The 15,036-nt window shown below is 49.9% G+C and overlaps 4 protein-coding genes across 4 annotated transcripts; 3 read left to right on the top strand and 1 right to left on the bottom strand.

The window, feature by feature from the left end:
- The first annotated feature begins 1,622 nt into the window (after nucleotides 1–1,622).
- BDZ99DRAFT_204278 (uncharacterized protein) lies at nucleotides 1,623–2,582 on the top strand. Its single transcript, XM_033713283.1, has one exon. The coding sequence runs from the start codon at nucleotides 1,825–1,827 to the stop codon at nucleotides 2,413–2,415; it is 591 nt and encodes a 196-aa protein (XP_033569440.1). The 5' UTR covers nucleotides 1,623–1,824; the 3' UTR covers nucleotides 2,416–2,582.
- A 597-nt stretch (nucleotides 2,583–3,179) lies between these two features.
- On the bottom strand, nucleotides 3,180–4,510 carry BDZ99DRAFT_204276 (NAD(P)-binding protein). Its single transcript, XM_033713282.1, has one exon. It carries the CDS (start codon nucleotides 4,429–4,431, stop codon nucleotides 3,322–3,324), a length of 1,110 nt encoding a protein of 369 aa, XP_033569439.1. The 5' UTR covers nucleotides 4,432–4,510; the 3' UTR covers nucleotides 3,180–3,321.
- A 3,828-nt stretch (nucleotides 4,511–8,338) lies between these two features.
- BDZ99DRAFT_551300 (uncharacterized protein) lies at nucleotides 8,339–11,049 on the top strand (the record flags this gene model as incomplete). The annotated part of the gene is made up of 5 exons (XM_033727018.1): nucleotides 8,339–8,344; nucleotides 8,449–8,662; nucleotides 8,716–8,754; nucleotides 8,827–9,120; nucleotides 9,176–11,049. The coding sequence occupies 5 exons, from the start codon at nucleotides 8,339–8,341 to the stop codon at nucleotides 11,047–11,049; spliced, it is 2,427 nt and encodes an 808-aa protein (XP_033569438.1).
- Nucleotides 11,050–11,347: 298 nt separating this feature from the next.
- On the top strand, nucleotides 11,348–11,724 carry BDZ99DRAFT_468927 (uncharacterized protein; the record flags this gene model as incomplete). Its single annotated transcript, XM_033721374.1, has 1 exon — nucleotides 11,348–11,724. A coding segment is annotated over one exon (180 nt), but the record flags the coding sequence as incomplete, so codon positions are not given.
- Nucleotides 11,725–15,036: the final 3,312 nt, after the last annotated feature.

Here is a 15,036-nt window from a genome sequence, read left to right as displayed (position 1 = left end):
GATAGTGGAGAGTTCTGGGTGTGTGAGAAGCCGGTGAGTTGCAGAGAGACGCGATGGTGGTGGCGCAGAGAATATCTGTGCTGGAGCTAAGCTGACATCTGAGAACAGTGCAGATGGCAGACTGGGAGTTGACAATGTGATGTGAACGTATCTTGCTGTACCGGTGTGGTGTGGAAAGAAGGTCTGGGTTGTCGGGGAGTGGGTTGGGTTTTATATGCGTGGCAGGAGGGCGGCGTGGAGCTAGATTGCGGGAGTCGACGACGCTGTGCACGGACGCGCGGGAGAGGTGAACGGCTGGAGTCGGATGAAAGACGGCGGCGCGAGAAGGCAGCGGGCGTGAGGAGGGAAGCAGTTGGTGAATGTGAACGGACGGGCAGGGTGGTCTAGCCTCGAGCCACGCGGTGAAAGACGGTGGGTAATACGCGAGATCACGCCAGTACTCACAATTCGGACTTGATTGATACTAGCTGTCGTGAAGCATCGTTCGAGCTCCTTGTATATTTGATAGCGGTTGAGGTCGGGAGTCACGTGCTGGGCATTTCTCGCCTGCAATCTTTCCAACTCCTTTTTGATTTCTTGACAGCACATATACAAAGAGAGTATATTATTATGACGAGAATTTAGAGTTTCTATGACTTACAGTACTAAGACGGAAAACCTGGGCACTCCGTACGACTGCTTGGGTTATCCACTCGTCATGTGATAATTGATTCTATAGAAAATATATCCGCTCTTGACGTGCAGTAGACCTGATAGTTGGTCTATTACTTACATTGGTGTCGCCTCAAAGTACTATGCAGAGACTGATGCATTGGAAATCAGACTAACTCTTGACAATCTCATACCTGCTGGCTAGGATACTCTTTGAAGTGGTGTCGTCGAGCGAGCGTGAGTAAAGCCCAAGTCGTAAGGCATCATTGTGCCAAAGTTGCTGACCTAGTACTGTACTTTCGAACCACTGGCCTTACTCTGCCCACCCATAACTCTCTCTACGGGCGATGGTCAATGGCGTGTTCAACGGCATGGTCAATGGTGGCTGTAGGTCTGTGCCATAAAATGCGTCTTAGCAAGATTTGAAAAAAAGAAGAGGCAATTCGCTGTTGCGTTTCTTTAGAGTTTGTTGAACGTTGTTAGTGAATTTTATATTTACCGATAGAGTTGAAGCTTTGTTAGTTAGAGGCAGGCGAAGTAGACGTGTTCGAGAGGGCGAAATGCGATGAAGGCGTTAGAGTAGGACGCTGTTTTGCAGCTTGTGTCTGAGGGTTAACTCCTTGGCATTTTTTTTGGCATTCTGAAGATTTTGGATGCTCCGATCGAGGTGATGCTGATGTCGAAGTGATGCAGACCATGTACCCGTGTTGAGGGAAAGAAGAAGGGGGCGGCGGCAGGGTGGTTTGGCGTTCAGAAAAAGTGGAATCATAGAACTACCCGAGCTAATCCAAGGCACCCACAGCACCTTTCTCGCTTGAGATAAGGCTTCGATGACAACCGCGCCTTGCTGTGAGAAATGAGCGACGCGGATGAGGCAGGCATCTTCCTCGCCATATGATCTGTTTCTTCTTCAATCGTCCTTCTATCTTTGTAACACCTCCGCGAGCAAAGTTATAAGTGCTCCCATCGTCTAGTCTAGACACGTCACAGATTCTGGCGACTTCGTGGAACACTACAACTCCTACAACATCAGCTACAACACTCATCGAGTCGACCACGCCGGCCAAGACGCCTCCGTACCCTCGCGAGAAGCCGCTTTCTCAAAAGTATGGAGACTACTCCCGAAAAGTGGATGTCAAGGGCAGCCCGCAAAATTATGCTCCCTTTTGCACTATGGAATCATACCCAGACCGAAAGGCCGCAGCTCTCCACAACGCGACGCAAAGTGCTCTTTATGTACTGCCTTTTGAACTCCTTTCCATGGTCGCCAATCACCTTTCGCCGACATCTAAGCTCGCGATACGCCAAAGCCGCAGGAAGCTGCGATATACTATTCTGCCGGAGTTGGGAATTTTCCCACTCAATGAATTTAACTGGGAAATATCTAGATTAGAGGGAAAGCCCCTCTCCTCTTTACCAAAAGAGGACTTAGCGCTGCCAGGGCCACTCCTAATGACCTACAGAAATCGGCCTCCTCGTTTTCGCATTTGGTACAGTGTGTGCAGTACTCGCTATCCGGCCTATCTTTTCTCTGTGCAACAAAGGTCAACCTCTGCCTCTGAACGCTGCTGTCTAGGAATGGAACACAAGTTTTGCTTTGCGAGCATCATAGCTTTACGTATGCTGAACTTTGCGAGTTTTTTGAGCCAGACAACATGTTCTCTTGTCATCGTCCCGATCATCGCAACCACTTCTTTGGAACCGAATACGAATCTTCTCCGCGGATCTGGTCAAGTGCGCCTTTGCCCCGTCAGAGCATCATGAAGGCCGGAGGAACTAGCTTCTATTGCAAATGGTGGCTCCCGATAGTGCGCATACCCAGTGGCACCATGGCTTCAGAATCCGTTGCGGAGCTTACAGCAGCGCTTGTTGGGTTGGACCAGCCGTCGTGCCCGCACCTTCGTACAACGGACGACCAAGTGCTACGCGCCCTGATCAAGTTGCTTCAAAGCCCACAATACGCCTTTCAACAGCAAAGCCTAGACACACACCCGAAAACCATGCATTTTCCTTGCTCGGTGAGAGACCATGAACAGTAGCAGGTATCGGAGTATGGGAAGTTACTCTGCAAGGCCATTGACTGCCATTGCAGGATAAAAATGTACAAGTATCGTGTGGGGTGCGAAACTTTCGATCAGATTATGCTACATGCCACTAGGTCCTGGAAAAGCTCATTACCAACAGACCATACTTGGGTGGGAACAGTGTGCCTCGTTTGGCTTGGGTTGGAGGAATATCCCGGCCGTCACTACCTGTCTCGGATGCTAGTGGAGGAACTTTGGAACCATGACCTTGTAGATTCTGATTGGACCATTCAACAAAGGCGATTGATTTACGATACTGCACAACGCAATAATCGACGAGACTGGCTCAAGCAGATTAGATGAAAGGCTTAGTCACCATGCTGAACATCGTTCATGAAGATGGATAGAAACAGTCGATCTGAACATCGATGATTGCCAGTTTTAGGCTAGTATGTGATACGTAGAGCGACATGTTCACAAGGGCCATGTGCCTGTCGAATATATGGGCCTGATAACGAAGGTGATACATCTGGATGATCTTCAAGATCGTTGATACGCTCCAGAATGCAGGAGGCTGCGATTGGATTTGAAGAGTTTGATGCATCAAGGCGTTCTATTAGCTTGCGAACAACTCCAGTAGCAATCATCAAATCCCCTCATACTTCTTGTACATCATGTCGTATATAGTCAAGTCCTCCAGTGCGTCCACTGCAGACGTCTTGATCGTCTTTCCCTGAGTAATGCATGCGTGAAGCTCTTTCAATTCGGCAGTGTATGCGTCTTCGTATGATGATAATATCTCTCTCGTCTGTGTCTCGTCATTCTCATTCAACTCGTCAACTTTGACTATGATGGGTAGTCCTTTGACGTAGGGTGATGGGTATTGTATCTGAACGCGCTTGTTCTCTCCATAGACCGCAAGGTGCGCGTCGAAGTTCGGTACGCCATCGATGCCGCTCTCGTAAGTGACTGCAAATGGCTCGCCTGACTTATTCTTGTAGTTGAATATCGCCGAGTAGAACGGCTCATTTGCAGATACGCCAGCAACGGACTCCGGAAATCCAAGAGTTTCTCGTAGGAGAGAGATGTCATGCGAGCCTAAGCTTCCAAGGAAACGGCAGTACCTCTTCTTCTCCAGCGTGACTTCTCGACCCTCGAAAGCCTCTGCGAAAAGATCATCTAGCCGTTTCGTCCGTTCCTCGCTTGCTCCGGGAGGGAAGTCCGTACTTTGCACCTGGAAAGTGCCGGATTGCGACACAAATTGAGCGTTTGGCCCGCTGAAGTCTCGCGATCTAGCATAAAGCACTCGCGGTATCGTTGCGACCTCTCTTGTAAACGCTTGTACGAAGCTTGGTGCATAGCGTCTCATATACCCAACAAACACCCTTGGCCCTCCTGCTTCTTTCTCTGCTTCAATGATCCTCTTCGCAGATTGCATGGAGAGCGATATCGGCTTCTCAACCATGACGTGCTTCCTAGCTTTCAGAGCCGCGATAGCATACTCAGCATGGAACTCGTCCGAGGTGAGTATGAAGACGATATCGACGTCTGGGCTGGTATAGACATCAGCGGCGGAGGTGGTGGACTTTGGAATGTGGAATTTTGCGGCACAGTGCGAGGCGTTCTTTGCGGATATGTCGCAGATAATTGTGACGGAGTAGAGATGGAAGAGTAGAGACAAGACGGGAAGATGAATCACTTGAGCGACTTCTCCAGCTCCGATAATTCCAACTCGTAACTTCTGCGGTTCGGACATTTCTCTAGGCTTAGATGAAGTTCCCTAGAGGATCGTATCTCAGCCGAGTCTCGTCGCTCTGTCTAGTAAAGTAGGTGGAATACAATGCCTTCAGAAAAGAACTTTGAAGGGAAAAAGGTTCTTAGTAGATCTGAAGGAGAGGTTTAGTGCATAGGAGTCTAGTGCCTAGAAGCAGAGCTGAGAAGAAGGAGTAGATATCGAGTGATGCAAGCGGGGTAATTTTGCCAAGCGTTGAACATGCTAGAACACGTGGGCGCGTGGCTACCTGCTATAGAGGACAATCTCAACGCATTTGAGGACACATCCTACAGCTCTGAATGTGTTCCCAAGAGGCAGAGTAGTGTGACTGATTATAGAGTATGAAACAGTACTCCCACGTTGCGTCAAATGTAGACTAGTCCGATATATGACCGCTGGCCTCGTTTAACTGGGCCGCTTTGAGACTAGACTCAAAAAAGGTGGGGCCGAATCCTCGGCACTCAAGACGACATGCCTCCTTTCTCCATCTACTTTGATGTCTTCCCTTGGAACTTTACAACGTATAGCTATCATGATAGAAACCTTACTTTGTGATTCCCGTTTGCAACCGACATCGCGCGTCCTCTTCTAGTCCGTCAGGTGCCTGTACCTAAGTGTTCCGAATCAGCTCTACCAAAACTCAAGATGTCAGCCGACTTTGCGGAAGAAATGCCGCGGTATCACTCAAAGGGTACTGCGAGCAAGGTGGAGTCTTCAATTATTAAAATCCACAAGATTATAGTAGATGTCATGAGACTTAACGCGGAGTTCTATCAGCAACCGAGTTGGTTTCGTGGATATCCGCCATCGCCTTCGCAGATCCATCTAATAAGGTTTATTTTTGCTGAACTTCTTATGGAAGTGCATCGGCGTCACCTACCAAAATGGCGCCTATCCAGACAAATGCATTGGTGTCGAAGCTCCCCTGCTCTTACGAAGGCCCTAGTTCAAAACGGCCTGGAGGGTCGTAAAGACACAATGATGGCAAACGCAAGGGTCATATTAGCTGACTGATCTTTTATTGAAGGCTTTCGTAAGGCCCATAATTATCAAATAACCCCACATTACATCTCCGCAGATACTTAAGTTTCGAATTTTTGCAAAGGATAAACCTCCATCAAAGAACCCACCTTCATCCAATATCCTCGAGTCTAGTTTGATCGAAATCCAACTTCTAATAGTCCCAAGACTCTCCTTACGACGTTGGAGAGCTGCTCAACATTGAGTGGTTGGTAGCAGCTTATTCTGTATCTACCTCTAATTTGCGAGCTCGTCGGCGATGGAGGTCAATCCTCCCCGACCCCTGATGGTTGCCCGGGCGCAACCAAAGACCAACCGTAAGCATCGAGTTGTAGCAGCTCCGTCGGGCCGATGAGATTGAGGTTGATCCACTCAGAAAGCTTCCTAGTCTCCTTCAGTACCTCCTTCCTCGTCTCTCTTTATTATCCCCCCAATACGAGTCCAGCCAGCCTATTGCTTCCTCTAGAATGTTGCCAATTGTAACTCCCTTCTGGTTTCTGACCGTCACGACACGATGCCACTGACGTCCTCTTCAGAGCCATGCCGGACCCCAAACCCATATATTCACGACAGAGACAGGCGGCTGCGTGAGGAACATCTTGCGCCAAGTTTCAATCAGAGATGGCGGCTGGCCATGTTTCCAACGAGGGAAGACGAGTTTGTCGATTGGCCAACTGAAAACCCAGTGGTTACCTCTCTGGTGATAGAGAGAGGCTCCACGGTGCATGATTGGCAGTAGCGCTCTCTGCGAATGGCCCTCGTACCAGAGGTCCTCGGGGGTGAAGATGGGGTTGTACTGAATCTTCATGGTGGTTTGGACAACATCTCGAGGAGTCAGGACACCTGTATTCGGCGCTAGGATGAACATTTTGCGGAGGATGGCAAGCGATGTTGCGATGAGTTCGTGCCACAGCTTGCACACGCGGAGAAGGACGAACAGGTTCGGAAGGGGTAGGAAGAGGAGAATCTGCTCCAAGAGCTCTGGGCAGTTCAGGAGAACCCTAAACGCTGCGGTCTGCAGCACGCCGGCATTGTTCTTCTCGTTCACATTCAAGGTCTTGTAGATGAAGAGGCTGGTGATACCCTCCGCGAAGTAAGTTCATTGTTGCGATTGAAAGGACGGTCGGGGGGTGCGGAACTGTGGTAATGGCAATGGTGGTGGCGACGATGCTGGGAGCTTAAGGGAGCAGCAAGTCGTACATAAACACTATGTGACGGAGCCGGCCACGTCACTTACCACGCGCCGAGACAAAACATACTATTCACTTCACCGTAAGGTTGCTTTCGTCTCAAGCGTTTGGACATAAAGGTAGACGCGCGTTCGTGTTGGGACGCGCCAGCCCAGGCTTGAAATTGGGTTTCGGATCCAGAGCAACGATTCGGAAGCCCTTTATAGCATCGTGTATAAGTCAAGATAGAAAAGTCAGGCCGAGCTCATGTCATTAATGTCCCATTATTTCCTTTGTCGACGACATGCTTCCAAAGACTATCCCTGATTCCACATCTCTCCGTATTTTCTCATATAATCTCCGTCATGCTAATCAAACGACGTGCGAGTTCTAGAAGTATCGCATTCCACCCTGGAGCATCCTTTAGTTCTCAGCGAAACGGTTCTTGGCGTGTCATTTAAAGGCTGTTTGCGGTGGCTTCGTAATAGTCGCAAACCTTGCGCCCCGGGTCGTCCATAAAGTGGAAATCAGGTTGCATTTTGATCGACCGGCTACGTAACAGCTGGGCTCCCCCTGACACTTGTATTAGGTAAGCAAAAGTCTACCTTCAGCACTGCTATTTCCGTGTGCTGAAACTCAGGACACAGAAAATCAACGTCAAAGTCGATGTAGCCAGAGTTAGACTATCTTTTGACGAGCCGGCTACCTAACAACGGGGCTATTCCTGACAGTGGTATCAATTTTCGAAGTATCGCTTAAGTTGGGACGTTTCCGTGTAGCTGACTTTATTAGGACTCCAACGCAATCCAAAGGTTCACACAGTAAGAATCAGACTGCCTTTTGACTACCGGCTGCCCGCTAGCTTAGCCACATCCCACAGTGCTATCGAGAGAGCAGGACTGCGGCCCATGCAGCGGCATATCTGTGTGCATAGACTTATGACTTATTAATGTACGCCGTACACACCAGGTGTAGTCTTCTGAGACATCTTATATCCAACAAAACAAGACGTACGACACATGTCCCCTTAAACGCATATTTAGTTTGTTGAAGTGTTGTCAGTGAAGTTTTGCAGGATATGCGTTCTTCTCCCCTGTTTGCATCGGACTATCTTCAGCAACAACGCTTCCTCTGCTTTTCGCACAGGCGGTCGTTGAAGCCACTAAGGTAGGTCGCAGCAGAGATAAGGTCATTGTACAGTAACGATTTACCCCTTTTATGTCTATCTATATACACTCTCAACAGTATTCAGGAGGGGTTAAAGTTATGGACCTAGCGTGGCTGCTCTGGAGGGCACGTGACGTCTCAACCTCCACCCCCTATCGTGACATCACGAGCACCCAGGAGCGCGAGGTGGTGAATGTGAATGGAAAACTCCGTCTGCTATCCGTCTCCAGCCGTTCACGTCCCCTTCCTGCCGTGCACCCCGGCCGGCGCAGCTCCACGCCCGCCTCTCCCCATAAATTAAAGCCAGCCTCGCGCCGACAATCAAAACTTTCTTTTCCCCACCACCACACCGGTACATCGACGTGACACCAACCAGCGCCTTCAACTCCAGCATACCACACAGCTTCAAACCGCTTGCTTCTTGCATCGCTACTTGCGCAACCAAGCCTCCGCGTCCACGTCACTCCGGCAGACCACCGGTTCCTCCATCACAACACTTCCTCCCTGATACACATTATACACTGTCTCCAACTATGTCTGTAAGTGCTACCTACTCGTGGGTGAACTGCCATATGCTGCTCCCTTCGCGGCGCTATAACCTCGCCGACGTGCAATTTGTCGCAATGTTAATACGATGTTACAGCAAATGTCCTTGTTCGGAGGTCTCTTCGGTATGCGCTCTGCCGACCTTACGTTCGCGGACGCCTTCCATCTCGCCATGAGGGATCTACCGAATGCCTCTAGCTTTTGCCAGACGTTCCAAATTTACCTAATTACGACTATGAAGAGTATCCTTCGGCATACCGGCGAAGAGGTCAATAAATGGCTAACATACCACGATGAGGCGGGACTTATAGGTATTTCGTAGATTCTTGTCCACATAGTGCAGCAACGTCTAATCAATATATAGATTGGGAGGCCTATTCCTACGTCAAACCCTTTGTAGCAGGTACACTCATCCCTTTTCTCCTCTCCTACACTTTGTCGTTCCTAATTCATGCTGACTTACTTGTGATATTAGGAGGAATTCTATGCTTCTCGCCCAAGAGCCCCAACGTGAGCCAGGCAATCCAAACCCCAACGCCTCCCCCCTCGCCACCGTCCCAGTTTCTCTCTGGTTTGCCCTCAGTCGGATCAACTGGTCTCTCATTTGGTCCGTCGTCTCCCCCTTATTCGGCCCCCGTCAGCCAGAGCTTCGGCTTTATGGGGAAGTACTCGGCTACACAGGATTATGGGATAAGCCAGAACTTTGGCTCAATGGGGAAGTACCCTGTTACAAAGGATAGCAACACCAGCCACTTCGGCCATTCTCTTGGTAAGTGGCTTGGCATATCTTCAACCTTTTCATCATTTTAACATAATACTACCAGGGGTCGCATCCAATAGCATTTCGTCGCACCCTATTCCATCCGCCTTGCTCTCTCTCGGGGAGAAGCTTCGCGAGACACGAGCCAGGAAAGACCGCACGAAGGCGTTACAATGGGTCGCTGCGAAGAGGCATCATGTGAATGAACACATCGGCAATTTCGAGAAGAATTTCAATCGTGGCCAAGACTGTACTTGGCCGATGTGTATGCTTGCCACTGCAATCACAGCGGCGGTCGCCAAGTTGGACAGCCACTTGACGGACCTCAATGCTGCAGAGCTGGAGTGGCTGAATTGGCCTTGGGAACATCTCCAGACCATCTTCCGGACCATTGCCACGAGCATGGACGACCCGCGCGCCCAAAACCTGGCGCAAGCTCTGGAGCGCCTTGCCCAACACTGCATTAGGGCTCGTCAGACCCCTGGGCTATGCTACATCAAGCAAGAGAACCATGTTTTCGGCACCTGGAATCCGATTTTAGGCTCGCAGGAATTTCAGATGCGATCTGGCTTTTCTGTGCAGCAGCCAACCGCGCAGCCATCTATCGAAGAAAACATTCCATCAACTCCGGTACCTCCTCGTCCAGTTTCTGCGCCTCTGAGCGTTGGACATAGCCTTGGAACAAGTTCAATTCCAAACTCGTTCGTGGACTCCGACTGTATGGATATCGATCAACAACCAGAACCGCAGCCTTTCCTCCCAAATATCCCGCAGAACACATCACATCAGATTCATAAAGACAATTTGTTTTGGCTGAAGGGCAAACGCCAAGCTGTGCGCACTGATCGCAGGAAGCTATCCAAGAAATTGGATACCAACGAAGACTATGATGATCGCCTCTATACTCTCAAGGAACTCTTCCGCGAAGCGAATGACCGTCTAGGCAAGGATGTCACGCCGCTGAATAACAGCGAGGTCGAGTGGATTGAGTGGTCTCCGGAAAAGCTTAATGTTTTGCTTCAAAAGATGGCAGGAACTGCCAAAGTCTATCAGTCGGAGCTTTTTCTAGAAGTTGGTCGTGAGCTGGAGACACTTGTGGGACGTCTCCAGACAGCATTGAACACTACAGGCACATGTGCCATGGTAGAGAACTCGCCACAGCAGCAGCCACCGCCCACCCAAGCCACTTCCACCCAAGAAGAACAGCAACCTTCGACACTCCATCAACTCTCCCTCCCATTTGGTCAACAGCTCCAGTCCAAAGCTGGTGATACACCAGCTGTCGATCGGTCAACGGAATCGCAGGTGCAGGCACAGGCGCAGAGCGGTTCGCAACCATCTGACGCGGAAGTTCCACATTATACCACGGCCGAGGCCAAGTTGCACGGGGAGAATCTAGACTACTACGGACGCAAGGGCAGACGCGCAGAATTGTATTGCGAAGACATTCTGAATAATATTGCCGACAGCGTGGACTGCCAGAGCCCGGGCCGCAGCCTGCTAGCGATTCTCCGCGAGACCAACAAGGCGATACAGACGGACAATATTCCGTTGAACAAAGCTGAAGTCGAGTGGAGTCATTGGAGTTGGAGTCCAACGGCTCTGTTTGAACTGTACAACGTGGTGGATAATTTCCCAGAGCCACGGGAGGATTTGGTCAAAGAATTGGTCAAGGAGCTAGAAACATTTGGCCCTTTGATAAACGCCGCCATGCTGAGAGAAGGCGTTTGTACAGAGGCCAAGCTCAAAGCCACACCAAAGAGTTCGGTGTCGCATCCGCCCAAGCAGGCTGCACCCTCTGCGACCGCTTCTAGCTCTGCCGCTTCTCCTGTAACGCCTCCCCCTAGCCTCTCTGCGGAGGAAATACTCGCGGAGGCGCAGGAGCTGTCTAAATATGCCCTCCCCGACGACGACGATGACGACTTCTGGAAGGATTAAAAACGTGGGTCGAATGGGCTTGTGCAGCGCGTGCCTTATTCGGGGCCTTTATCTGGATTATCGGGCTTGTGGGACCTTTTGGTAGGGTCTTAAGGGCCTTTAGTTAGACTTCTTATGTCAATATGTGCCTTTGGTAGTTGGTTCTTTTTCATTGTGTTATTGTTCTTTCATTATAAGTCAAGGGCGTTGATAATCTCACACCCCCTAATTCCTCCACGCACACCCCCTTTTCACTATTCGCACACCCCCTCCCCCCTAGTCGTTTCACCGCCTTACTATTGGCTCGGAGGGGTGTTCCGGAGCCTCCGATTCGCTCGCTTAACTTGCTCACTAATTCCAAATGCTCTCTCCAAATGCGGCCTTGATCGCAATCAATTACATCCTCTTCCTCTCCCTCTACAATACACTCACCATGGCCCTCTAGCCGCCACGGCTGGCGTACTACGCTACAGCAGAGGAAGCGCATATTGCTTTACAAGCGCACGCATCAGCGCGGGGCTACGGCCTAGCAAAATACCGTAGTAAACCAGACAGAGTGGACATACGAGCATACCTCCAGGACGCATGCCGACAGCTCCGCCGCCAGCACCGCCTATTTCTGTAGTCCCTCGTCCAGCTCCTGACGCTCGGAATGCCTATCAGTCGACAGCTACACCGGTTGATCTTTCTCGTATTGATCCAGCCCTTCTTAGGCCTACAGCTGCATCTACGGCAGCACCTACGGCAGCACCTACGGCAGCACCTACGGCAGCACCTACGGCAGCGCATACAGCAGCGCATACAGCAGCGCCTACGGCAGCGCCTACGGCAGCGCATACAGCAGCGCCTACGGCAGCGCCTACGGCAGCGCATACAGCAGCGCCTACGGTTACACCTACAGCTGCACCTACAACTAAGAAGCGCGGTCGGCCGCCTGATGCAAAGGATAAGGTACCACGGAAAAAGGCACGAGCTCAGAGGCAAGATAGCGCTCAGCCTACGCCTCAGCCTATGCCTCAGCCTCAGCCTCATCCTCAAGCACAGAGGCTTAGCCGAGAGGAGCTTCTACGTCAGCTTGCAGCGTATAATAAGGAAATTAAGGGGTATATTAATCAGGGTAAAGAGTAGGTGTAGGCGGCGATGCTAGGGGGCCAGGCTCGATGCAAAGGAGCCGTAATATAGTAAGGGTTTAACGGATTTGGCATACTTATAGGCACGTAGGCACTTCTAGAATAGAAACGTAAGCTTGTACCTAAGGCTATATATAAGCTTGTACATAAGGCTATACGCAAGGCTGTATAAAATGGAGAGGCTATACAGCCTCTCCATTTTATAGCGCATTCTTTCCAATTTGTATAGCCTTACATACGGCCTCGCGTATAGCATCACGTGTATATAAACGTATAGGTGAATGCCCGGAGAAAGCTCCGCGCTGCTCCGAGCCAATAGGAAGGCGGTGAAACGACTAGGGGGGGAGGGGGTGTGCGAATAGCGAAAAGGGGGTGTGCGTGGAGGAATTAGGGGGTGTGAGATTATCAACGCCCTAAGTCAATCCACTCATTGTATATATCTATGGCGGAAAAAAAGGCAATAGCAAACACTACTTCATGATCTTGAGCTCTTCTACTACTTTGCTACCGTCTTGGTGCCGTTTGAAGCGCTTTGAACTGTCCTTATCGATTCGACAGCTACTGTTTTGGCGGAGTGAAAAGCGGTTTTCTCGTATTATGCGAAACTTCAAGCGGTCGCTCTGCATTGTGGGCCTGAGGCACACATCGACGAGTTGCCTGCCCTCAATTTGAAGAAACAACACCCACTAATGGCGCGGTATGCGGTCGGCGACTTGATGCCAATCTTTCCACCCATCTACATTGAGTACTATGTACGGAAATTCTTCTCCCTGAAGCCCCGGAAGACAGCCCCAAATGATAATATGCTGGTACGGGGCTATGCGGGATTGGCTCGGCATCACCACACCCGACTGGTGTTACTAGGGTTCCAGTGGAACCTCAAAGGCCTAGAGTATATGCTGGTAATGTTGTGGTTTTTCACCAGAGCGGCATCGTTTTCGAGAGCGTCGACAAGGCCGTTCTGACCTTATCCGAAACTCTATCAATCGCCGCCACTGCGAGCAGTCTGGGCATTAGCCAGGAGATCTGGGAGGGGTGGTAGGGTGGTGCTTCAGGCCCCAGTGGTCTCGACATGGAGACTGTCCACTCGATTTTAAGATGGTCCTCAAACTCGGATGCCAAATCATATGGACAAGATTTGGTCAGTTCCCGGCTACTGGTTATGGTTCGCAGCCATGTGCATGTTAAAGAGGATGTTGCCATTAACACTGGCGGGTACGACTCTGAATATGTCGCGGTCTTTCACGCACTCCAAGATCGTGCTGCTCGTGTATTCTCCCAGTCCACCCGCTCGGTGATCCATCCCGTCGAAGTCAGCGGGCGTCACACACGGGCGATTGGAGGCAACCATTGCCGAGTTGTAGGAGTCGAGCAATGCCAGGAATCTAGAGTCGTGTGAAAACCAATCCCAATTAGCAGGAGACACCTGGGGCGGTAGATTGGATTAAATAGGTGTGGATTAACTGGCTGGCCGATGGACGGATTGAGGATTGGACGGATTACTGCCCACGCTGTTTGATTGATACCCATTAGTTTACCGAGCCTCACAAATTGCCGAGCAACGTCCCATGTTACGGATATGTACACATAGACAGACACTGGACTTGTTGGTCTAAATTTCTAGGATGCTGGGAATCACAGCTCATAAATGTGACTTCATTTTCTGCGGAATGCGATCGTTTTAGCACTATCTGAAGTGCCTCGAATCCTTCTTTTCAATTCGGAACTCATCGATTTGACTGGCCGCATACATCGCCGGTTAACTTCCTGTGGTGGTAGATACGGGCACATAGACATCCGCTTAGCTTAGTACTCCTGATTTAGAACGTTTTGAAAGTCCCAGCTCGTGAATGTCAGTTCCTCTTCCACAGTACTGTTAACGTTCTAGTACCGTCTGAAGTGCCTCAAATCCGTTTCTTGATTTTGAAACCTATCGTTTTGCTAGGCCTTATACCTCGCCGGGCCTTCTCTGCCGGTGGTAAATAGGTGTACATAGACAACTGAATTACTGGTCACTCCAGATTTTGAGGATCTTAGAAATGACAGCTTAGAATTCTAAGCTCTTTTTCTACAGTACTACAATCATTCTAGCGCCGTCTGAGGTGACCCCAATCCTTTTCCGAACCTGAATCCTATCTTTTGACGGGTCTTCTACCTTGTCAAGTCACCTCTGGCGGTGGTAGACGGGTGTGCATATATTTGACATAATCCAGGAACCAGATTAGCAGGACGATGTATATACCTAGAGCACTGACTTATAGTCTTAGGCATACGGATATATGATCTTTCCAACTGTCCTTGACACTATTAGGAAGTTGTGTGATTCCTATTGCATTGATCTTAATATCGTTCATTTTGACTTGCATGCTTGATACCGCTGCGAAGAGGAGCCTGACTAGTAGATTCTTGGTCAGCTAAGAGGTTCTCTAATCTCCACTGTATTTACTTCTACATCGTGTTCTACACTTTTGCATGCTCAATAGCGCCGTGAGGAAGAGCTTAGCTAGCAGATTACTAGTCCGTCAAAAAGTCATCTGATCTGTAGTGTATTAACTTCTACATCGTGTTTTACAGCTTTGCATGCTTAAATGCGCTGTGAGGGATAGCCCAGCTGGGAGGCACTCGGTCGGTTAAAAGGCAGTTTGATTCTATTGTATGAAGGATACCGTACTACGCCGGGGTTTAATTTTTCTTGATTGATGCCACTGTAAGGGCTGCCCCAGCGAGTAGGTTGCTAGCCAGCCAAAATGTACACCGATTTCGACTGCACGAAGCAGAAGATGAACGTACGGTATCTAGTTGTTTCAGCTTCAATCTTGCTCCCTCAATATCACTGTCAGGAGTGGCCTTGCTAGCCGTTAGCTGGTATATCAATAGG

This window comes from Mytilinidion resinicola (genome assembly GCF_010093595.1).
Source record: "Mytilinidion resinicola strain CBS 304.34 unplaced genomic scaffold BDZ99scaffold_32, whole genome shotgun sequence".
NCBI lineage: Eukaryota > Fungi > Ascomycota > Dothideomycetes > Mytilinidiales > Mytilinidiaceae > Mytilinidion > Mytilinidion resinicola.
This window is presented reverse-complemented; position numbering and strand designations above follow the sequence as displayed.